The sequence below is a fragment of the Centropristis striata genome, chromosome 18, assembly GCF_030273125.1.
Source record: "Centropristis striata isolate RG_2023a ecotype Rhode Island chromosome 18, C.striata_1.0, whole genome shotgun sequence".
Lineage (NCBI taxonomy): Eukaryota > Metazoa > Chordata > Actinopteri > Perciformes > Serranidae > Centropristis > Centropristis striata.
Genome location: NC_081534.1, coordinates 11584149 through 11610496, shown reverse-complemented (window position 1 = coordinate 11610496; position 26348 = coordinate 11584149). Strand labels below are relative to the sequence as shown.

The 26348-nt window shown below is 39.6% G+C and overlaps 1 protein-coding gene across 1 annotated transcript in view; it reads left to right on the top strand.

The window, feature by feature from the left end:
* tnfrsf21 (tumor necrosis factor receptor superfamily, member 21) overlaps positions 1-17248 on the top strand; it is a 55338-nt gene extending 38090 nt beyond the window's left edge. The window contains exons 5-6 of the mRNA XM_059357062.1: positions 9662-9932; positions 14683-17248. Coding sequence (XP_059213045.1) covers positions 9662-9932; positions 14683-14912 — 501 coding nt within the window. The 3' untranslated portion in view covers positions 14913-17248. The remainder of the gene's footprint in view (positions 1-9661; positions 9933-14682) is intronic.
* Positions 17249-26348: the final 9100 nt, after the last annotated feature.

Genomic DNA, 26348 nt, shown 5'->3' with positions numbered 1-26348 from the left:
TGTGACCAATCAGGAGCAGGTACCTATTTAAGACCTTTCCTCTTGGGTGGATCCTCTCTCCAAAGCCACACCTATGGCTGCTCACTAGAGGGAAAAGTACCTAATGGAAATGCACCTTATGGAAATTACGCTAATTGCCCATAATGCAAGTCTTAACAACTAAGCTTATTATCATCTACTGAACCTATACAAGACAGTTCCAACATAAAAGTTCCAAACAACATTGCTGGGTCCAAGAAATTCATACCCATTCATATTATTCTGATAATTGTACGCCTGCTTAACTCTGCCTAAATATTATCATTTAGTGTCATTCACAAGGTTTTGTTAATATTTATTTATTTATTTATTTTAATAATTATTATTATTATTATTATTATTATTATTATTATATTTTTAACTATGCATAAAACAAAGTTGTGATTTGTAGATAATACCTATTGACCTATTGCGAATTGTGTCAAGATGGTTTTTAAAAAGTGGGCACCCAGAATAAAGGTTTGGGAAACAGAGATTAAAAAGCTAATATTTGTAACATAGACATACAAACACAAATACAGTATAAATTTAGCAGGGCTGACGGAGAAGTGACTGGATAGATCAGGGCTTTCTATGAATTTGTAAACAATATAGAACTATTAAAAACTACCTGGACAGAATGATGAAATCACAGCTTTAGCTCCAGGCAGAAGGCTGACACAAATAAAGGAGGGATTGAAAAAGAGAAAAAGAAAGATATGTGCAAGATGAAATGGAACTTTAAAAAGGTCAGGTTCAGCTTATGTATTGTGTCATTTCACACCAGGTCAATATGAGAACTTTTGGGAAGCATGTCCATGCATCTGTTACATAACAGCATTATCACATTGAAATTTGAACACACAGTAGAAAAAAAACATTCACTGTACTGATGGTATTCCCATCGGAACAACTGAGTGTCAGCTGTCTGATGGATGTTTCTATTTTTATCTCTGCCTCTGCATGAGAGCTGAAACCAGAAGAAAGGATGATGGATGTGATTCTTCTTCTCTTATCTCTTATTTGTGTTCCTCCTTACTGGGAACTATGAGGCATCTGCTGAGAAAAGTGCGTTTGCAAAGCAGACAGTATATGACCTTGAATATGTGCAAACACCACAGAACTGATCTGTATTCATACTGTTTACCCAGTACCAAAAGCACAGCTAACATGTATGTGACAAGAGGTATTTTGCATTAGAAAGTAACAACACATGTAATAATTAAATAATTAATAATTATATTTTTTAAATCTTATTTTCCATCTACAATTAACATAACTCAAGAGAACTTTTGTGAAGTCAATAAATGCATGCTTTATTCATGCATTAAATGCATGTTTAAATAGCTGCTGTGTCTGCTTGCTTTTTCTGGCCTTGGCTTCAGTATGTACAAATGAGTGATTAAAGAGTAGCCATGCTGTTTCATTTCAGTAAGTGTCCTGAGTGTAGCTAATGAATGCATCATGTTGGAGACTGCAGCAGACGGTGCTGCTATCCTTAGGGAGGAGTGAAAAAGAATTAGCGAAGGGGAAAGATAGTGATTTTTTTGCTCTTCCCTCTTTTCTATGTTTTAGCACAAAGCATAGTCCGGTCCTGTGCAAGTCTATCAAAAGTCAGAGAAAGATGTAAAAGCGCAAAGAATAATAGACCAACACAACAACAGTGATAGGAAAATCCTATTTGCTGTTGGTGGATAAGGTTAAAGCCACCTTCATTATCGTTCTCACTACCAAAATTTCAATATATAGCAAACTAAATGATATATTTTTGTAGGCCAATTTGGAATCAGCATCACCATGCAGCCTATTGAGAATTCTCCTATGGGATTTTTGCCATGGATTTTGGAGAATTCATTGCAGAAAATAAGCTCTGTGGCTAACACATTTCTGATGCTGAAGCGTTTTGTCTAGCAGGATTAACAAGTTAAAACCACTTTTATGTTTGAAGTGTTAATGCAGATAAAAGTTCTCCCTAGATTACTATCTCAGTACCGATAGGTGGATGCTGGGGTCGGGGTGGGGCTTTGTTGGACTCAAAGCTACTGCCTGAATTAACTTTTCTTCATATCTGTTTGTGTTGGACTTTGGTGCCACTACTACTAATGCAAGCCATTAGCTAGTATAAATTAAATGAACTCTAACCTTTCGAAGCATTTCGCTTAGAATTTTTTACTTGCATATGTACACAGTTGCTCAAAGTTGGAATAATATATATATTTACCTCTCTCCATAAAATTATTGTGAGAAATGTCTTCTCAAAACTTTATTAATCAGTCTCTTCTAAACATATCACGATGATAATGAAACCACAATTAACAGATTGCGTCTGAAAACAAAATTAATTCAACTTCATGGGCAACCATGTATGTATATGTTGCTGTGTGAACCTTTTCAAAGAAGACCAAATAAAGAAAGATAAACATGATTGCCCCCACTGTCAGCCATATTGGATGAACAACACTGCAGCAAGCACTTACTGTATAATGATGTTAAAAGCAAATTAACTGTTAAACGTGTCACATCATATCCTGGATAATGGTTCTACAGTAGCAGACCTTAGGTCAATTCAAAGTGAACATTGAAACTGAGTATAAAGCGTGTCAACCAATTGAATCCAGGATTATTCAGGTGCTGATGTGTATGATTTTGGGTTAGACCAACAAGTTATCTTACAGAAATGGCAGACGATGTCGTCTGTCAGTACCACAAATTACGGCACATATTGCATTTCAGGGCACATATATATGTTTTCACTACAATGGCGAAAATAAAATAGTACACATGTACGGTTCGTGGTTGTAAAAAAAGGCTGCAGTCTGCAGTCAGTAAAACCAAGGACCTTAGGTTTAAGGCAGAAAACATCTGGAAAGGCAAAATAAAAGACAGTTTAAACAGTAAACAAATGTACGTAAATGCCGGAAATGAGGACATTTTTTACGTAACTTGCGGCAGTCATGTGATCCTTGTAATTACAAGGATCACATGACTGCCGCAAGTTACGTAAAAAACGCAACTTAAGTTAAAAATTGTTTACATTTGATAACCCACTCTCCTGGGTGAAAGTCCACTGCTTGTAAGACCCATCTACCATCCCAAATGAAAGCTTAAACTTGGCTGTCAATCACTACTACATCAGGTGGCAGCCACATTACAGCCTACGGTGAAATATGGAGAAATAGTTTGTTTTTCACTGCCTGTACACGTGACCTATATTTACGTTTTTGACAGGAGAACATGCTGGTTAGACAATAACCCCTCTTGGGCTGAATACTTTTACAGGTCTAAATCACACAGAAACACAAGAAAACCAGTGCTGCAGTGATTTTTGATCAATACTAATGACTCAACGATTACTTGGCCAAGTGCTGAGCATTCTGGCTCTAAAAACTTAATTTAATTTGGTTTTGGAACAAAAAGTACCCAGTTAATTGAAATTTGAATATGGCCCACAACCAACAGCTGCAGGCTGTCAGGTCCTGAGTTATGAGTCTGTGTTGCTGTGTGAGGGGAAGCACTGAGGAAGCTGGTGGTCCAATCTTTGAGGTGGAATTACAATGAATGGAAACTATATTCATTACAGGGGAGCCTGTGTCGATGTACTTTTTCTGTTGTGACGGTTGAAAAGTTAATTTCAGCTTATTTAGTCTTATTTTCTTGTCCAGCATTTTTATCGCTGAGCTCTGAAAAAAGCAGCAACATGGATTTTAAAGAAGTCCATTGGTGAAGAAAACCAGTTGTGCATTCACAGTTTCTTGTGCAGTGCTGCATTATTAACATCATTTTTAATATGCAGACTTTCAGTTTCAGAATGGCAGGTTGAAAAGCTAAACCATTACATTTACATTTGGTCATTTAGCAGACGCTTTTATCCAAAACGACTTACACGAAAAAAGGGGAACAATCAAGGTATCAAGGTAGCAGTCAAACATAACTCAGATTAATTCCAATCCTGTGGTGTGACTGCTCATTAGGGGTGTAATGATGTATTGAGAGAAAGTTAAAAATCGATACAAATGTGTGCCGATTTAAATGAATGATAAGAATGATGTAGAAAATGAGGCATGATACCCATTTTCAACAGCAGAGGGCGTTCACTTGTTCGATGGCAAACGTCACTGTCAGTTAGACAGAACTCCCTGCCCCAACCGGAGGGGAAAACAATCCATGGCAGAAAAATGTCTAAAAGCTGCTGTGTTGTGAAATGTACTACCAAAGAGTTAAGGAACCTAAACTATGTTTTTAAAATCTAACAAACTGAAAAAAAACTGAATTTTTAATTGGACAAAAGTGGATATTAGCTAACATTAGCTTGCAAAGATATAGCTAAGATTAGCTTACTAACATATAGCTATAACACTAACTCTGTCGCGTGTTGTTGTGGCGTCGAGTACTACGTCACATCCCACTTAGCGTTCTATTCAATCAGTAACCGCCTTTTTTCAGGGGGAAAAAAAAGGCCCTGCTCTTCCAAAGGGACGAAAAAAGTCCAGACAAAAGTGAGCTCCGGACAGCTCGTATTCAAATAAGGGGCATTTTGGCGAGTGAGACCCTTTTTTTTTTAACCTATGCCAGGATACAGCAATCTTAACAAGCCATGATGGAAATGTTATTCGTTTTACAGGTATTTGGTCATACGCCAACTTTCCATGAGTTACATGCCTAATGGCTTTTCAAAATAAAGTTCAGTGTTCAATCGAAAACTAAGGTAAGGGTAAAAGAACAGAGTTGGTTTTAAAACATCTACATCCACCAGAGTCCAGAGTTTGTTAGACCCATCCACCACCCCTCTCGCCGATTCTAAACAGATCTTCATACTTGTATAACGTCCTCTAAGCATAACACTGTTGCGGACAGACAACTTGGAAGTAAGACCGGTCTGTCAGGGTCTATTTGGAGATCATTTTGGGACCTTGGCTGTTTAACTTCCTTGGTTTAAACTCTTTGGTTCTATTTCAAAGTGAAAAAGGGAAACCACGTATTTGACTAAAGTTTTTTAATTAACCCCCAAAATGAAAATTACATCTTTTCCTTCTAACCTGTAATGCTATCGTATTATTGAGCAGTTTCATATGGGTCCTGCATGAAAATGGTCACAAGATCTTTTGCCATTTATTTTTTAGAATTGGAGTCTGGTTTTCAATGATTAGATTATTTACATGAGACAGACACACAGAGACAGTCATAAATCTCTCTTTTTTTTTTTGCTTTCTACTTCTTCTCTACAAATGGAATGCACAAAAACACACAGTAGTCATTATCCCTTCCTGCCACAATGATGAACAATCAAGTGCAATTTCTTCCATAATTGGGTGTTTATGACTCAGGTCCTATTAGATGCCTTTCAGTCCCTTTTATAAAGAGCCCCATAAGATGATTAAATTAAACCACATCCATTACTTTCTGCAGAAAGGACAAAAAAATTCCCAGAAACGGCAATGATTCTTTTAAAGGTAATTCAGAGAGATTAACGGCATGTGTTTGTGAGTGTATTTGACATTATGTATGCTTTAATGCAGTCTGGGAGCAGACTTATCCATTGAAGACGTACTTTAAATGTCATAGATGAATTAGGGGCAAAGGCGGGCTGTATCGTGAGATCAGAGTAGGGTGGATGCTGTACTCTACACCAGTGTTTCCCAAAGTTTTATTCTGGGGACCCAGTTTTTTAAAAAGAGAAACCATCATGAATCAATTCACAATAGGCATTACCTACAAATCACAACTTTGTGTTCATTACAGTTAAATAGGCCTACGGTTATCAGAACTATATAAACATTCAATAGTCTACTATTTTTTAATGGTAGTCTGCTGGAAATTTCTTGGACATAGCAATGTTGTTTATGTTGTCATATAGGTTCACCAGATGAGGTCAAGCTTGGTTACTAAGAGTTGCCTTTCTGCAATTAGCCTAATTATCATAATGAGCTAATTAATTGCTGAAACTGAAAATGGCTATAATTTAGCTTGTAGTAAAGTAAGAAAGGTGATCTGAGAGTCTAAGTCCATGTTTGGGATTTCCAGAATTTAATTTTTTTACCATGGTGCGGACATAAAACCTTCCCTCATTAGCATAACTAGCATAACCTTTGCTATAACTGAATAAACAGAAATAAACTCTTCCTATGTCTAACTGATAGCTTAATTGCCTTACTCATCCAAAACTGATATAAAAAACCCCACCAGACGTGTCTTGATGAGTTCATCTTTCCACTGTTCCAACAATCACAGATCTGATTTGATCAAAGTAAATCTTTCATTCACAGAGTGAGTTGTGAACGTATTCTGTTTAACCCGAAGCCATTGCTGGCCTCTTTACAACTATCACTTTACTTTTGTGTTAGCCAATACATGCGCCCAGCCGCTTACTTACTTGCACCTTGTTAATGTTGGGCCTGTTGTTTTTCAGCATTGTGCTATGGAAGAAATTCGGCAGGTTCCCATTCTCTGGAAATGACTGCTCTCCACTGTTGGGCATTTTCCCATCGAAGCTGCTATATTAGTTAATAGCTCATCTGTTTGGAGTAATTACAGCTGAGTGAGATTTTTTTGCTGTAACATTTTTTTTATCTAATTAATCTAAATATCCCCAGTGCGTGTGTGTCCCCTGTGCCCTTCATACTGCAGGAATATGCCAACTCTGTCACCGAGGCTAGTTGGCTCATTCTGCATGTGTGTGCACATAGTGTTGGGCTGTGTGCCTAAGGTGTGTGTGTGTGTGTGTGTGTGTCTGTGTCTCAGTCCCTGTCCCCAGCAGGGCCTTGTACTGTGCTGACAGGAGTAGTCAGCAACTCAGCCTGATCCTTTTCTCTCTCAGCCTGGGAGCTTTCTGGAACAGCAGTACTGTTCTTCCTCGCAGTGACCCCTGTGTTCCAGCTCCGTCCTCGGTAGCTCAGTTCTGAGCTGTTTCGGCCTGCCAGCATAAGGAAATCAGATTCCATGTGGTTTGAGAGGCTCTCAGACAGAGTGGCAGACACAACTAAAGTGCTCTACCTGGGTGGGCAGTCATGTTTGTCATAGACAGCGTGATCTATTTGTCTATTGTTATGGCAATGATTACAGCATGTATAATACAGGACCAGATCATGGTACAATGAGACTTGGAGGCCCACACTGGCCCGGTCCAGCCATGGCGATGCCAGAAACATTATGTTAAAGGGCCAAGTTAACTCCCAACCTTATACAATGAGTGTGCCAGTAGAGAAAATTGACAAAGAGAACCCTTACCCACAGTCAACCTATTTCCTGCAGTAGTTGGTCTGCGCAGGAAATGAATGAATGGCTTGTGGGTGGCCAGTTGTCCGATTAGCAGTAACAATTTTTAAATAATTTTTTCTCTCTTGATCAATCTCTTCTTCTTCTACTGTTTACTGACAGATTAGCCTACAGTAATACTTTACACTGCCATTTTCTTACAAAAGTACGTTTATGCTGGTTTGTTTATTTGATCTAAACCAGTTGATGGAAACGTCCCTCATTCGCGTTTTCTTTAATGCAACATTTCAAAATTTTGCTTCAAAATTCAATTAGACTACAATGGAAACAAGACTAGTGGAGCCGTGGACTGTGGTTGTACTGGGCAGCTTCCAGGTGTGTTACTGTGAATGTGATGTGAGTTGTTCCTGAAAAGAGAGCCTTGCTCTCAGTGAAACACATACATAACTGAGGTTGAAAAAACAATTGACAACTGGCTTCCTCACCCCTGAGGCTGCAAAATGTTCATCCCCCATGGGTGTCTGTGTTATTTTTTTCCTCATCTGCCCTTAAATTCTTTTTGTTCCAGTTACATCTGCTGCTGTGTGAAAGTCTGTGTGTGCGCAAGTGTCTGTGGGCTACTGTGCACGTATGTATGCATGCATTGTGAGCAAGACAGAGCTTATTTGTTCTATTAGAATCACGTAAGTTGTGTCACGCTGCAGCCCAGTGACCCAGACATTATGGAACAGAGAAAGAAAACAAGCGAAAGAGAACAGCTCTGGTGTTTTTATGTCATGTCCGGTTGGAGCTCATTCATCAGGCCTGAGAGTGAACTGAGCAGAAATCCATCATAACAGATTGAATCCACCACTGCATGAAAATGGATTTTCATCAAAAGAAAATACATTTTTGTTTGTTTCTTTGTTTGCTGGTTCTGGTTCCAGCTCCATTTTTTCCATTTCCAGTGTGTGTGGTGAATGAAATGACCTCTCTGCTGCTGCGACCTTTAGGCCAGACTGGGCTAACGCTGTGAAAAACAAGACATGCTCTCATGATCTCATCCCCAGAACCAGTCACTACTGGTTCAAACCACAGGTTCATTACCACACCAAAGCGAGGGAGGGGGATGAGAGGAGGGGGTTTACAATGATAGAGGAAAGAGAGAGAGTAAAAGGGACAGAAAGAGGATGATGAAGAAAAGGAGAGAGAACAAACACAGCAAACAACAAAAACAAAGTGGGACACAGGGAGAGAAAATATGAATGAGGCAACAAAAGGGGAAGAGAAGACGAGGAAGCAAGAAGAGAAAGACAGAAACAGTGATACAGCTGAAGTTGTAAAGAAAGTCATCTAAGAATCCATCGGTACTAACAATGTGGTGATTTCTTGTTTGACAGGGAGTAAAATAAAGCTCCAAACTGACATTGTCATTTTCAAAAGGGTTTCTTGACCTTTGACCTCAAAATATCTGAATTAAAATGGGGTCTAAGGCACCCACCAGTCTCCCCTTTACAGACATACCCACTTTGTGCTAATCCCATGCATACCATACATTTCTTATGTAGTAAAAAAGGCGTTATTTTCACCTATTGTATTTGAATATTTCTGAATTCAGAGGTCTTTGAATTGCATAAATTAGGTATCGCTGTCAAGCAGAGACTCTTTTCGATTCAGTGAGCCTAGTTGTATGTGTGATAGTGTAAATCCCCATAATTTAATTTCATTGTAATGAGTCCATTTTTTGAAACTTGGCATTCTATAAAATGAGCTGCTGTGATCTCTAGGATAATCACAGCCTAATGAAAAGTTATAACCTCAAACAAGAGACCAGGGGTATTTATGGGATGTAATGCTTCCCTAGATATATAATACAGTTCTTGCAGAAATCTCCAAAGTGTCTAAAGTTTTTGAAATTAAATCAGACTATGGGGTTTTTCTATGGTGTTCCTCAAGGTCTTGGGTAGCAGTATCTGCATCTAGCTGTATTTTCTTGTTCCTTTTCATTTTTTAGCTGTATTCGGGACATTTCTGAGCATCACTGTTTGGATACGGACTTACAAAAATATGAGATGAGCCAGGGAAGGGGGGCCAAGTTTGAATAATGTTTTTACAAACAGTAAGCATCATCTCCTTCATAGTATTCCTTTATATCACTGTCTACTTTCAGAACTTGATCTCTTTTTTCCAAATTTCCTCCGGTGTTAGCATTTAGCTGTAAGTACATTTTCGTTTTTTGTTCACCAAATATTGTGTATAGGATGAGAGATGATTGAGAAAGACAGGACAATGATGTTGGATTTAGTGTTTCCTAGATTTGGGACAGGAGCGTGTACGCTCCATGGGCAACAAATACGAACTGGTGTATCTGTGTCATTGAGCATTGGTTTGCCTCTTCTTCCTCTACATTTCCTCATTCCCCATTCTCCCATCTCTCTATTTCTATCTTCAGTTTGACATCAACCAGCTGATGACCTCAGTGAATGTAAGCCAAAGCCTCAGTCCCATCCACAAGCCACTCGAGTCTCCCAGCAGCGTCGGCAGCAACAGTGGTGGTAGCAGTGGTGGTAGTCTGGGTGGGGCTAGCAGCATGGGCGTGGAGCAGTCACCGGTGGACCGTACCAAGGGCTTCTTCCCCGACGAATCTGAGCCCCTGCTCCGCTGTGACTCCACCTCCAGCAAAGACTCAGCCCTCAGCAGGAATGGCTCCTTCATTACCAAAGGTGAACAAAATAGCTGTGAAACAGTGTCAGTGCCCACACACTGTACACATTTATTAGTGTGAATAAACATGAATATTAAGTAGAGCTTAGACCAGACCTGGGCGTTGGGCGGCCCGAGGGCCACATCCGGCCCATTGGCTGTCCTTGTGCGGCCCGCGTGAGGTTACCAAGAAATTAGAAATCAATATAACCACAGTGCTTTTATTTTGAATAAAATAGCAAACATTGTCATTAGCACTAGAGCTAACAAGCACTTTTACTATAGTTAAAACAACAAATACAGCCACTAATATATATGACAGAAGAAAATAAACTCTAACAAACCTTGTGTCCTGTCAGTCAGCCACTATAGAAGCCTTTTTCATACTTTATATCAACTGTATATGAATTACGACGCACTCGTTATTATTTACTGTTCGTTTTTTCATTTAACCGTTCTACCGGTTATTTCCCATCACTACCTTTCAAAATTAAAGCACCCGTTTTACACTGGATGACACCTTTTCAAAATAAAAGCATCACAACATTGTAAAACACCTTGAAAATGTACAAACATGAAAAAACAAGCTATATAATACAAAAGCAACAATAGGAACCTTGCTAAAGGTCATTTACAGTTGTGTTTAAAATAAATGGAAAAGTGATATAGTGATTGGAGTATATACTACTTTTTACTGCTATACTTGATTTACTCCACATTAACAGTCTTATCATAACATGTGTTCCTATCAGTAGCAGCTCAAAACCAGATAATTTACTATATTTTATAAAGCGATTACATTAATATTGAGCAGAATTTATTTCCGAGTTTTGGTCCAGCCCCTGCAACCTTCGTGGTATTGGTCATGTGGCCCCTTGGGAAAATTAATTGCCCAACCCTGGCTTAGACTGTAACAGGATCCTCAATCTTACACCAAAAATGAAAAGGAATGGAGCACCCCTTACATATCTCATGATAGGCTTCAGCATTTTGAGTTAAGGCTGTCACCATATTGTTTATTTGCAGCAGGCACATGCAAAGAAAGGATCAGGAGCCAGAATGATGCTACATCATGTGCTAACACTAGCCTGGTTACTAAGGGTCAGTCGTTCTCCTAAATGAACAGCCAACTCCTTAGAGTGTCTTTGAGTCCCACCAAACACTGAACATGATGTTTCATTTACCTTTGGTGAAGTAAAAACACATTTTGAAAGTGTAAAAGTTCTAAGATGAAAACGCACAGTGCACATGGTGTCATAGTAACATGTCAATCGTAAGGTAGCCACACCCTAATCATCTATAATCTATTTTACTCTTAATGGGACTAGCATTTACAAATTAAACACAATGCTGTATTGCAGAAGACTTGAAACTAACAGTTAAGACCGTAAACTCTTGACAATGTTAACTGAGGTGATAAATCCAGAGACTTACATACAAACTGACTTCTTTTTTGCAACTCCTGCTGGCCATTAGAAGGAATGCAGATTTAAGGCATTGGAGCCTCCCTCCCTTGGTGTTATTTTCTAGCAAAACAGTAACAAAGGTTACCACAGTAAACTGTTTACACTAGCACTAGCTGAGTCAACATTAACCTGAACCAACATTAATTGAGTTTGAAAATATTGCACAGAATATACTGTTGTGATTGCCACGTTAGTCCGGATCCAAAAGTCACACAACACAAACAAACCAACCGAACAAGGCAACTCTTGTGTTGTGCAAGGTCAAATAGTTGTTTTTTGTCAATGGAATCTGGTGGCTTTAAAGAAAGGACAGATATCAGCTTCAGATCCCCATCATAAAGGGCTGTTTGACTGCATGACAAAGAGAAAATGTGAAATGTGAAGGTGAAAATATTCTTAATAAAGCATACACTCCAACTGATTTTTCTAGATGGTCCTTTCTATGGTGGCAAAAATAGGTTTTCCTGTGTCCCACATCCACAGCAGTACATATCCTTCTCTTTAAAGCCACCAGACTCATTTGATAACGCTGTAATTTTACCTTGCAGGTCCACCAATTCCTCAATCTGTTTGTTGGTGTTATTTTCTTTTGGTCTGGTATCCAAACTAATGTGGTGTCCACAGCAGTGCAGATGATCAGCATCTGTACCCTTACTTCAAACAATGAACTTACTGTTGGATATATACATTCTGGCTATGGATAAGAATATATATGTATCAACATCATCACGGCTGTGGCTCAGTTGGTAGAGTTGGTTGGCTCCCAACCGGGGGTTAGTGGTTCGATCCCTGACCTTCGCAGCCTACATGTCGAAGTATCCTTGAGCAAGATACTAAACCCCAAATTGCTCCTGATGCTGTGTTCATCAGTGTGTGAATGAATTCCCAATGGTGGCAGGTGGGACCGTTTAGGGTAGCCTCTGCCACCAGTATGCACTACAAAACTTTGTAGAATAGCTTTGGAAAGTGTAATTTCAGCGTTAAAAATGCATACTTTGACTAAAATGTGACTGTTTGGATTTGAATACACAAGAAACACAACACCATACACTTCAGAATTATATATAAATCCCCCAAAATGGACTCACCCTTTAAGTAAAACCTTGAGGCAACATCTGCATTTGATATGCTATAGTCCTCACAGTACAAAAGATCAAAATAGATGTTGCTCTGTTAGTTTGTTAAAGTATACTAATGATGTGCCAATGAAGCCTTATTAATCATCCTTTTTATTTTCTGAGCCCACTAGATGGCACTCTTGGTCTAAAGAAAATGCATCAAGCAATGGATATGGTATGTTTTCTGCCCTTTGTTGAACAGAGAGCACCATCTAGTGGGCTGAGAAAATAAAGAAAATAGTTCATGAGGCTTCATTGGCACACCACTAATGCATATAATTAATTTAATGTCAACATTTTGTATGTTGATGCCCCAACTGGCAGAACAATGCAACTTATTTTGACTAACAAATAGTATCGTATAATTTAGCATCAATAAACTACACACAGTATGGCAATCTTTGATGGAGCCAAAAATATAGAAGAAAAGAAAAAGATCGCCATCTCATTACTGAGGGAATCCACTCTGCTTATTTAACAGTATTAGTTATAACTTTATTGAGATCACATTTGATAGGACACTTAGTTTCATGTTAAAAGTTTTTCTTGAGGCAGATTTAGAATTTTAATTTATTAACTGTGGCAGACATTTTGGCACGCGAAAAGTGAGATTTAAATGCTTCAGCTGTCAGTGAGGAAACTGTAAGCATATCAAGTGGCCTGTACTGTTGTTATTCATTTCAGTTATTGAAGAGTACTCATAACATTTAAAGCCAGTGGCCTTCATAGATACTAAATATCAGCAGTTTCACATTCTTCACACACCTAGCAAAGCATTTAGACAGTCACTAATGTGTCTCACACTGATAATGATGTGACAACAGTGCATTCAGTTAAAACGTGGATGTGTGGATGCTGCCTGCCCTCATGTGGTCGCTCTGGGAATTGTTGCTAAAAAGGTATATAAATATAATAATAATTGATTAGTCTGTTATGGACTGCCACCAGTTCCTGCCCAACTACTGACAATGATAATGAACATTACACACAATGTAGAACTTTGTTACAACAATTTGCTGTGCAAACTTATTGTTACAAAATTAAGTTTACATAATTTAATCACAAGGTATATTTACATCATCCATTCCTGTCTCATAAATTGCAGCAAGCTAAAGAAAATTATATTCTGACACAGGAGGCTTAAAATCCCCCGACACTCAAATATGTGTTTGGTTTTTTTTTAAATGATTTGTCCCCCAAAATGACTTAACTGACATGCACGTTTTTCACTCAAGAGGTGATTTCACATTTCTCTAATGAAGGGAGAAATGGAAGGAAGGGCATTTGGTACATCACTATTTTGAAAGGTCAATCAAATATCGTCACCCTGTTAAAATAATCGCCTAACTCATTTTTTGTCAAAATTGTTTTTTTTGCCTAAATCATCTCATCTACCTATGGTATAATCGCCTACATCCTCAGTTGATCACATCATTTGTGATTTTACCCCTTTAAGATCATCACTTTTTGACAATTTGCCACATTCATAGGCATGACAAGAACCCAGCAAAGAAGAGCTAGAGTTTAGTAATCAGTGTTTTATTATTGACACTAATATTGGTAACACTTTACTCTAAGGTGTCTACATAAGGGTGACATGAGCGTGTCATAGACATGACATGCGATGTGTCATAAACATTAATGACACTTTGAAGTAACATTAATGCTCATGATACTTGTCATGTCATGTTTCTGACAGGCTTGTGTGACTCTTATGTAGACACCTTCAAAATAAAGTGTTACATATCTTGCTTAAGTCACAAAGGCATGTTCAAAAAATTGCCTCAGTCATTTATTTCTCTTAAGTTACATAATTTACACACAGTGTTATTACAATGCCGATAGCCATCCTTTGTTACATCCTTTTTTGAGTGAAATGATCAATAAATGTCATGTGTTACACTTTTGGTGAAGTTTATTGTGTTTCCCGCAAAACTTGAAAAAATGAGTTAGGCGATTATTTTAACAGGGTGACGATATGTAGCTTGAATCCTCCAGCCCAGAGCAAGAAAACACAACATAACATTAATATAAGGCATTCTATGCTTCACAACCACGAATGCTGTGCCAGCCACTGCCAGTCACAAGCTAACAGCTAACATAAATAAGCTAAAAGATGCTAGTTACCCTTTCTGCTGCTTTACAATAATTGCAACTACTATTTACCCTCTCTGTTTCCCCTCCAGAGAAGAAAGACACTGTGCTCCGGCAGGTGCGTCTGGACCCGTGCGACCTGCAGCCCATCTTCGATGACATGCTGCACATCCTGAACCCAGAGGAGCTGCATGTCATTGAGGAGATCCCAGCGGCTGAGGACAAGCTGGACCAGCTGTTTGAGATTGCAGGAGTCAAGAGTCAGGAGGCCAGCCAGACGCTGCTGGACTCGGTCTACAGCCACCTCCCTGATCTGTTATAGTGGAGGATGGAGGAATCACACTAATAAGAATTGGAACAGGATTAAGCAGGAGTGTCTCAGTGGGAGGGATGAGTCGGATATGCTATTACTCAGATAAGATTGGGTTGATATTTGATCTGATAGAGTCTGACTCATCAAGTCACATTGTCATGGAACTAGGTGTTTGGATATGGTGGTTATCTACTCCCTCCAATGACTCTTTCAAATCTTTACTGGTACTTTACTCCTCTTTACCCTCCAATCTTCCTCAATTGTCTTGTGTGTACTATTACTCCTTAAAAACACCTCCATCCTCTACCATGATACAGGGTCAACGCTCAATATAATTAAAGCATTCTGAGTGTCACACCAGGGAGCACTTTTTTCACTTTTCTGAAGCATGTTCAGCCTTGTTGAAGGTGGTATCATGAGCGTATTGTCACCTTTACAAAGAGGCTTGAGAGCCTCTAAACTTGAGAAAGAAAAGGCTGGTTTGAAAAGAGAAGCTGACTACATGGAAAAACATTAAAAGCACTTTCTTTATCTTAACTGGCCAATGCCTTCACTTTTAAAGGGTAATGCAGATGTTTTTGTCGGTTGTGCCAATCATCCAGGCTTCCCTTGCCTTTCACATGATTTCAGTATTTAAAAAAAAACAAATTAACATGGTGGTTATTGCTAACAGTATATGAACATATGAAACCACACACAGACAATAGTAAATAAGCTATAACTCGACATGACACTGGTGTTTTAAGCAGTTTAAGAATCTTGTAAACCACATTCACCGATATTTTGGCCCAGGTGTGACCCATTTTTCATGTGCCTGAGCTGGTCCCTTTTCTCAGCCCCTCTTTTTTGTTCTTTCCACCCCCTCCAGCTGGAGGGAACCTGGAGCAGATCATCTGTGTGTCTTAGCATTTTAGCTTGCAATCACTCTGCCAGACCAGCAGGGGGCAGTGTTGGATTAGGGAATGACCTGCTGCTCTGGAAGCAAAGCCATACATTAAAAATAGTGGATTAAATTTAAACAAAATAATCCAATATTACAATAGTAATATTGAATCATTATGGAGTAATATTTGCCTAATCTAATATTATGATATATGGCTTTGCCTCTGAACTGTTTGCTTTTTGGACAAATGGTCCAAAGCTAACAATTAACTAAACAGGAAGGGTATAGTGTTTACATTCCCTGCCTGCTTCTCTAGAACCAAAGCCATATATCTAAAACAGTTTAGATAAGTTGCTTTGGAAGCTCTGTCACCGTTGGACTGGGCAGTACACAATAAATACTTCTACCAGTACGCACATTCAGATCTCTGCTAGCTAGCCCTTTTTGCCTCTACAAATGTAGCTTTGATGAAGTGTTCTTGATACATTTTGGAGCTTCATGTTGGTATGGGTGAGTGTTTCAGTGGTATAGTGGAAATAATAGAATACAAGTGATTTTTTTCACGCAGTGGTATGTTGCTACATCCTCTATGTAGTTTATATTAAAATGTTATAATGATGCACTAATACTCTTTTCCATTGAAGAGGCAGACATATATTTTCTGTGTCCTTCATTTTCACTTTCTTTTATTCTGAAATGCTGTTAACTAACATTTGATTTTGCTGTTATGTTTTCTACATTTAGTTTGAATTATTATGTTACTGTAGCACCTGTTTATTATTTTGACTTCTTTGTATCTCATGTTTTCATGGGCATTCAGATGTACTCCCCTACCCCCAAGCTTGGCATGAGAAGATGACCTGGCTGGGATGTAAGATATGCATACTCCATACTCTACTTGAAGTCTGTCTACTTGTGTTACTTGATTTAAATGAGGAAGAAATAATGTACTCTTTCAGTTCCTTCTAAGTTCAATCTTAGAATAATAATAAAACTGAAAAAAGCACCACCAAAAACTCATAAATGTTCGAAGAGGATTTTGCAGGTTCCATGAGAGCAGCAAATGATGGACTCTGTTTTCACCAATCCAGTTACTATCAGAGCTCCTGTGGTGCTAGATGTGAACTCTCACCGGTTGGCCTGACACAGGGGGTCTTAACTAATGACTTTTTCAAGTATTCCAGACTGAGTGAAGAAGATTGAGGGTTGTGTTGCTGTGGACTGTGAGATGTAGACAATGATAAGAATGTGTGAGCTTGCTCTCCACCATGCTGTAGAGACTTAAACTGCAGGGTGTGAGCTTTTTATTTTCTAAGGAAGTCTGACAGGATGAAGGTGAGATGTAAAACGCACATGTGGCTTGAGCGGATGATTCCATCTAATTTCATGTGTGTAACCAGTATGTTTACTACTATGTAACCTCTTAAAATCAACAAATTAAAGCTCAAAGCATTTGTCATAATTCTGTGTGTCACTTATTTCTGATTTTTGTTCACAACTTAAGCTTGTGTTAACCACAGACCTTCTTTCAGTATAACACACAATTATACACAATATATACAGATTTATATAATAAAATAATAATAACCCAAAACCATTATCAAGAAAACCATGGAAAATTGCTAGACATCAGCTCTTAAATTAAACTCTTATGAGCTATTTTTGTTGTTATTATTATATTTGTCCAAACAAATGTACCTTTAGTTGTACCAGGCTTTAAAATAAACAAAAAATCGAAGAAAACAATGGTCTCAAAAAAATTTTCCATGACGGTATTGATATGTGTGTGTGTGTGTGTGTGTGTGTGTGCCAAGACAAGAAATGTAATCAAACAAAATCAGTTAAATCATCCACCATTGAAACAAGTATTTTCCTCTGCCCAGAGGCTTCTGGGTTGGGTGCCTGAGTGCTCCGCTCAAACGACTTGTTCAACCAAATTCCCAGAAATGTAAACTTTTTTTGTGTTTATTTTAAGAGGGATTGAACTGAGAGAGATGTTTTCTGCAGATACGTTAATCAGCATTTATTCACTTTTTTGAAGATTTATTTTATAACCTGATATTTTGTTTTTCAATGTGCCCAATAATTTAGGGAGACTCAACTAAGGATGTGAAATATATAGCAACAAATCATCTGCATCAAGCGATACTTTACACTCTAACCCCCCTCTATCAATTCCCCAGAGGTGTAGAGGCAGGAATAATAGCAAAAAAGCAAGATTTTATTTCCAAATGTTCTGTATGTTTTAAATCTTTTTCATCACTTATCTCAAATATATACTGATTTGCAGTCTTCTGATGTAACTGATGTGCTAAAATTTTCCCTGCCTTTTCTCCATGCTTGTATGAATTATGTCTGGACTTTAAAATTAGATTCTCTGAGAGGAGGTCAAACTGTTTTAAGCATTTAAGCATAACAGCGTTGTTTGAGTATATCATCCGCAGGCGAGTGGCTATACTTCATATCCAGTTTAAGAATGTCATCTATCAGCTGCTTAAGGCGATTGGTGTTGGCTTTCTTCCGCATTGGACAGTAAGAGGTGACCCGTCCCCTTAAGTATGCTTTCAGCAATTCCCACACTGTGGAGAATGACATTCCTGGAGTCTGATTGTGGGCGAGAAAAAATTTAATTTCTGTGTTAATAAAATTTAAGAAATATCTTCTGAGAGAAGTAACGGGTTAAGTATCCATGGACGATAGCTGGAATCTGCACTGGGAATGCGTAACTTCATATTCAAGGGAGCATGATCAGAAATAACTATTGACTGATATTCACAGGCCGTTACTATTGCAAGGAGTTTCTTATCGATAAAGAAATAGTTTATCCGTGAGAACGTTTTATGGACCGGGGAAAAAAAGAAATATCCCCTAGATGTATCATCACAAGCCTGAAGAAAGAGTTGGATCATTTTGGCATCTACCTAACCTATGAGTAGTTGGATTCAGTTGTTCAAATTTTTCCAAGACCTGTCCCATTCTACTTCTAATTGGCTAGTAATGTAAGTTTGAGTGAGGGAGAGCTGTGTTTCTCTCATACCATTGGTAGGTGAAATCCTGCCAGAATATTTTAAGCCCTGTAATGTTCTTTGGGGCAATTTTTTTATTTGTCTTTTTGCTGATCCTGCCATGACCACAACACACACACACACACACACACACACACACACACACAATCTCCTCCTTCTTCCTTTAACTGGGAAAATGTGAACATATGCGTGCATCTTCTGGATGTCTCTTTTGCTAATGTAAGTCATAGCAAGGCATCTGTCTTAGATGTCTGAGACTTTCATAACTTGTCAAAATACCTTGGAGCTGCTGAGAATTAAGGGAAATCTGAAAAAAATAAAAAGGCGAAGAAGGCAGCAAGGCTGAAAATAAAACAAATTGTAGTTATTGTTAATTAATGTACATTTTATGTGAGTGAGTAAGCCTGGTACTTGCAGAGTTCTTGTTATTTAAATATAGCTGCTTCTGTTTTGGACACTGAGTCGCTGTCTCCCTGGTGCTTTGTGCTATCATATTACCTTTAAACTGTTCAACTTTTTGCTTCTACCATTGTTTAAGAATGCCTTTGTATGTTAATTGTTTAGGGGGAAAAACTTCCTCTTTGACAACATAATAATCTCTCTATATTTTTTTGCTTGTTAATTTTCTTGATTATCATCTTTCTTTACATATACCTACCAGTACAAAAACAGAACAGTTAATAAAATCAGACAAGGTAACTGAGGTAATAATCAAACCTGTTGAGCCACTGCCAGCAAAGTGTCCCTTACTATAATTCAGGAAGTTATTCCAGCAGCATGTTACCCATAGTTCCAGGTGACAGGTGACAGCCTCAGCACTCGACAGGCTTCTGTAGAGAAGTGTGCTGCAACTGAGTATAGAGAGTGGATAAATACAGCATAAGAGAGAGGTGAGCTGGCTGTTTCACATGTCTGTGAAAATGCTTATTTGCTGGGGCTTCAATTTTTTTTGTTAATGCTGGTGTTTTAAAGAATGATCTTACTGAACCTAAGCTGGCTGTTTACAGAGTGACCTTTTTCTGATTATGTAGAAATCCTTTACTATGGAGCCTTTTTAACGAACCATAACTTGTTTATATTTACGTGTGGGTAAAATGATTGAGGTCATAGTGAAATAGTTTCCCCCTTATAGTCAGTGTGTTTACTTTGGCTCATTTCCATGTTTGCCTGCCTAGGTTTGTATTTGCTGTGTGTTTTCTGTGATTGCATACTCTCGGCTAACTGTTGCTACCGATGCTTTTATGGGCAGACAAAGGCAACACTAATACAAAACTATTTCTTGACATTGTAGAGGGCCAAAAGGTCAACATGTGTTTCTGAAAGCTCCAATACAGTGAGTCCACTAAAAAGAACCACACCAACAGATGTATGAATTTGGAATTGTTTTATGCGAAGTAGAGATGGTCTCTCTCTGACTGAGTAGGAGGGTCGAGGGATGGGATGGAATGCAAGATGTAGAGCATAGGGTAGAGGGGAAGGGTCATGGGGATGGGGGGAGTAATGGGGGATAGGACGGGGACATGGGTCGTGGGGATGAGGGGTTAGGGGTCGTGGGGGATGAGGGGGTAGGGAAGAGAGGGATGAAGGGGGTGGTTGAAGATTTTGGTTTGGTTTTTGCGACGTGGTCGTTGTAAAAGAAAGAGATGCCGTTCCAAGATGACAGAAACTAATGCCACAGTTTTAGTTCTGTTTTACATGCTTCTTTTAGTGTGACTTGTGCATGAGGGATGGAGTGGAAGCGACAATGGAAAGGAGGTGGGACAAGAAGGACCGACCTTTGAGGATGATGCAGGGCTTAGTTGAGGTGGCCGAGCAGTGAAAGAAGTTGGAGTTTAGTGCAATGATGGATCAGGAGGAATTTGGAAATGAGTAGGGCAGTCCGGTCAATTTTTTTCTGTAGGCAAGGATGTTTGGGATGAGACTGAGTCGAGTATGATGCAGAGGAATTTGAGTGATGTGTGGGGGCCTTCTGTTTTCTCTGGGGAGAGAGGAACTCCAACTTCCTGAAATGCAGAAGTCAGGGTGGTGAGACCATATCTTGGGGGGGATGAAGATGGGGTGATAATGAGGAAGGCATCGAGGAGATGGATATCGAAAGGGAGTTTGTGCGGTTGTGGCGGACTGTAGATTGCGGCATGTGAAGGAGAAATCTGGGATGACCTGCAAACCTGGGTGAAAGCCATGTGTGAGGCCTTGGTTGAGGAAGCTGACAAATTTGCGGTCTGGGTGGTTTATTAAGGCTTTAGAAAGAACAAGGAGCGAGGTTGATAGGGTTCAGGTACTTACACTTGTTGATTTTTGTTGGATTGTATGCATATAGGTTGACTGTATGCAACCTAAGTCATTAAATTTTTGCACACCAGAAGAAAACTGGTCTCCTCTCCTGTCCACCCCTTTGGGGATAGGGCCGATAGTAGGTGGCTGGTTGTTGGCTGGTTTGGGGGTAATGGAAGGCGGGGGAGCTGAGTGGGGTGGGTCTAAGTGAATGAGGGACCTTCTGTATGGAGCCGGTGGGAGATCGCTGGGGAAGAGAGGGTGCATGCAGTGGCCGGGTGGGAAGGAGTGCCGCATGAGGTGCAATTAAGTGATGGGCGGCAAGTGAAAACTCTGCAGTACAGCTCGGGGTTAGGGTGCCCCAGTATGTACTTTGGTTGAACTGCTGTAGGCGCCCGGCGGCTTGGTATGCGAAAAGGCTGTGGTAAGAGTAGAAGCCATTGCCCCCGAACCGCAGAGCCAGGTCAAGGATAAGTGATAAACAATCATCTAGCTCTGCCCTGCGGGCGGGAAAGGCAGTGCAGATGACATCCCGGTAGTGGGAAAAAGAGAATGCAAACTCTGTTGCTGTGAGCTCTTTGGAGCGAGAGGGGAGTGGCTCCTTGAATGCGATAGGCCGATAGAAGTAAGCAGTTCGGTGTAGTTAACCGCTAGAATCTGTTGCCTGAGTTAGTGTGGCACGGGGAAAGGACAATCGGTAGAGGCTGAGTGCTGTGGGGGCAATGTGTTGGCTAGGTTGTTGTTATGGAGAAAAAGGAAAAAGGTTTCGTTATTGTAAGGATAAACAGCATGGTTAAAGACATTTAGGTGATGGGGTAAGGTAGGGTAGGGAGGGGGAAAGGGGGAAAGGGGGAGGAAGAGAACCACTCTTAGCATATTTGGAGGAGCTGAGGTTGCTGGAGGTGGTTGAATAGGAAAGTTTGGAATGAGAGAAGAGGGACGGGTGCTGGGATGGAGGGATGCATGTGCTCGGGATGATCAAGACTTGTTGCATTTACTTGAATGTTCTATTGTATATTCGTTTTTCTCTGTATTAAAAATCTGTATAATTTTATATTTACAACAGTTGCTAATATGTCAGTTTGTGTATGTTCAATGTATGTAACTGTAACAACAGGGGGTAACAAAAGGCTGTGAAACAATGCAGCAATTAAAACTGGATGAAATCACTATCATTTCTTGTGTTTACTTCCTTCCATTTCAACCTTTCTTTAAAAGGAATGGCAATATATAGAAATGGATGGACCATCTTTGGCCTTCTAGTGACACTCGCTATTTTGGAAACAGTGAACTTCGTTGGACTTACAGGTCAGGTTTTGGTTCCCTATTGTCTTCTCTCTTTTTTTTAAAGTATTGCATAATTCAAGATGCAATTTAACATTTAACTAATTATACTTATGTTATGTTGCCTCTACCCCAGCTCAAACAACAGCTGCTACTACCAAGGCCACAACCACTATGACCACTATCCCCACCACAGCCTCTACCACAGTTGCTACTGCTATCCCCACCACCACTACCAGCCCATCTGATAGTAGTACCCTTTCAACAACTAGGGCAACTTCCTCTTCACCTACAATTCCAACTACAACTGTTCCAGGTATTGTTTTATTCACAAAAGAGGGGAAATGAGGCACAATGGATATATATATATATATATATATTATTTTTTAAATGTATATATAAATTAATAAAAACATTTTTAAAAGGTGATAGAGGGCTGACTTGTAACAGCCTTGGGGAACTCTGCATGTTACTTATGTCCACCCAGATGCAAATGTGTCATTTTTAATCTGGATAATGGGTTTCATATTTAATTTTCTAGTTTTACTATGGCCTACATATGTATATCAACAGCCTTTGTTAAATTGTAAAGATCAAAACAAAATTAAAATGAATGGTAGGCTTTTGAAAATGATTTATACCCAAACACACACTACCAATATCTCATGCTTGTCAGGCCGGGCTCGAAGCAGGACTCAGACGCAGAGATATATCAGAGTATGTCAAAAGCACTTTATTTAGATACTTGGTCAGCAAGAGGAACTCCCCGAACAGAGGAAATAAAAAGGCTATGAACATTAACAGTCTAAAGGACCTAACAATAATAATCCCTACAAAGAGGGAAAAAACACTAAACTCCTGACTATCCTGATCTCAGGGCAAACTATCCTATGGGGTAAAGAACAAATAACTAGACAAGGGAAAGGGGAATAAAAGGGACAAACTAAAATACTAATAAACAAAAGGCGCTCCAAAAGGGAGGAAAATCTAAACAGGGAAAAAGACTAAACTAAAAATCACTCCGTAAAATGGAGGAACAATCTAAGGGCAAAAACTAAATAACACAAAATCACTCTTAAGGAGGAAAAACAAAAGGCAATCTAAACAACTAACAAACTAAGGGAGCAGCTAAGCTGTGAAAATTTACAAAAGAAAATCACTCTTACGAGGAGAACCAAACTTGAAAACGAAGCAAGGCAGATGACTGTGGCGATGACAAGAACTGTGGAAATGCTGGCGAGACGAAAAACGACACACTGGCACAGGACAAGGGAGACACAGACTATTTAACACATGAGGGAGGGAGCACCAGGTGAACACAATTGGTAATTAGGGGAGACACTCAGGCAGGTGACACACACAGGGAGGGGCAGGTGATCTGAAACGAGAGGAGAGTTACTTTTCAAAATAAAAGCAGTGACGAGACCAAAACATAAAAAACCCAAGACCTCACCACGGTGTGACAATGCTTCCATACTGATTCTATAATCACTAAAAATTCACTGTTGCCTCAAGGCAACACAGCAATTTTCCATAATGGTATGTTGTTGCCTCAGGGCAAGAGTTGCATTTTAAAAGTTTCCAATATTTAATTATTATATTATTTCGTTAGAATATAAATTGCATAAAACTATCAAAAATGAAGGTTTACTCACCTATTAGTAGGAATATATTTTTTCCAGATGGAAAAGGGCCAGGAAATGGCGTTTTGAGAGCTTTTCTATGGCGCAAAATGGCAAAGCTGTTTCCTTTGGAAAAGGCTGCAAAAAAAGGCTTTCAATATGGCATCCAGAAATTTGTCATGTGACAAATTAAAGCATTGCTATTGGTTCCCTATTGTCTTCCCTCTTTTTTTAAAGTATTGCATAATTCAAGATGCAATTTAACATTTAACTAATTATACTTATGTTATGTTGCCTCTACCCCAGCTCAAACAACAGCTGCTACTACCAAGGCCACAACCACTACGACCATTATCCCCACCACAGCCTCTACCACAGTTGCTACTGCTATCCCCACCACCACTACCAGCCCACCTGATAGTAGTACCCTTTCAACAACTAGGGCAACTTCCTCTTCACCTACAGTTCCAACTACAACTGTTCCAGGTATTGTTTTATTCACAAAAGAGGGGAAATGAGGCACAATGGATAGCTTTATGCACACAAAATGTGTCTTAGATTATTGGTTAACTTATATCCGATATTTTGAACACCACTTTATCATTCATTCATTCATTTATTTATTCATTATATAATATTTTTTTTGTTTTTTTGACAGGTGATACTATGTATTATGGACTACCAGATTGTTTCTCCACACTAATTCATTATTTAACTCAATCATAGGTGGTAAATGTAATAAAGATCCGTATGGGACTGGAAAAGTCGGCGACATATCAGTCATAGAATGTGTTAGTGGTCAAGAGGGGAGCAAGACTGCAGTCTGTCAGGAAACAGGAGAGTGGAAATTGAAGAAAGACACCTGCACCATAATAGAAATCAAGGAATTATTTATTGATTCAGAGGTAGGTGACACAATTTTTGAACTGAAGATCTGTAGTGGGAGGTACGTGGATGGCCCCAAATAGCGGCAATCTGTCTCTTTCATTCACTTTGCTGTCATTTTGCCTCTTTTGCCTGTGAAAACACTAAGGGGGAATTAAATCAGGCCTGACAGATTTGTTTACAACCAGTTCTTCACTCTGCTCTGTCATAGTAGGACGAAACAGACAATGGCACACCAGTAGGGATGGGTACCGTTCACATTTGAACCGATACGGTACCGATACCCGGTACCTGGGAATCGGTATCGGTACTCAACGGTACCAATTTTTGGTACTTTTGCGTTTGAAAATATAAACTTTAAAAAATATATCAAAACAATATAAAATCCAGGATGAGCAGTGCTTTATTGTTGAGTGAACGTGCATTTTGTAACATGAAGGTCGGAGTGTTATCAAAGAATGCAGAGGAGCTCTCAGGTGGCAAGTGCACGGAGAAAAAAAAAAAAAAAAGGTTGCAAGTGCACATGTGATTTGTTGTGATGACGTCGTAGCTGTGCGGCGCAGCACCGGTCAGACAGTATTGTGGCCATAGCATGGTTGGAATAAACAAAGTTGAGTCAGGCTGCTCTGTGAACATATCGAGGATGACGCAGGAGTCTGAGGGATTTAATTTCAGCGAGGCAGTTTGGAATAAAGTGGCAGGTAATATTCCTGAGTTGAAGATCGGAGTTTTAGCGGAGGACCAGAGATGCAGCAGCTAGCTGCTAGCTGTTAATGACTGATCTACAGAAGAATGGAGAAAGCAAACGGAGTAAGGAAGGTCCAATCTAGAGGCAGACTAAGGCCAAGCCCGGGTAGAGACATTGGAGAGATAGCAGCTGGCGGCGAGCAGGCCGAGAGCCGGCTGTTCGTCTCTGCGCCGGGTTGGAAGAGGGCAGCAGCTAGTGGCTAGTGGCCCCGGTGAGCAGACAGGACCAGACGAGGAGGTAAATAAAAAAATAGTGCGATCGTCAGCACGCTTGTTAATCAAAGACGTCAAATGAAAACAGGTTGAAATCAATGATCAGTTTAAAGGTAACGCCGTTTAGGTACCGAAACATGGTACCGTTTGATTTTACTTGAATCGGTACTCGGTAGTACCGACGGAATTCGGTCGGTACCTATGAACCTGCCCGGTCTGATAAAGCCAAAAGAACCATATCATCTGCAAAAAGCAGAGATGCAATTCTAAGGCCACCAAACCAGATCCCTTCCTCCCCCCGGCTGCGACACCCACTGGGAACATGTTTGACGTTGTGCCGAGTATGCGGACACAGCTCTCACTTTGGTTATATAGTGACTGGATAGCTCATAGCAACGAGCCCGGTACCCCATATTCCCACAGTACCCCCCCCCCCCCCCAGACTCCCCTAGGGACACGGTCATAAGCTAATCTACAAAACACATGAAGACTGGATGAGCAAACTCCCATG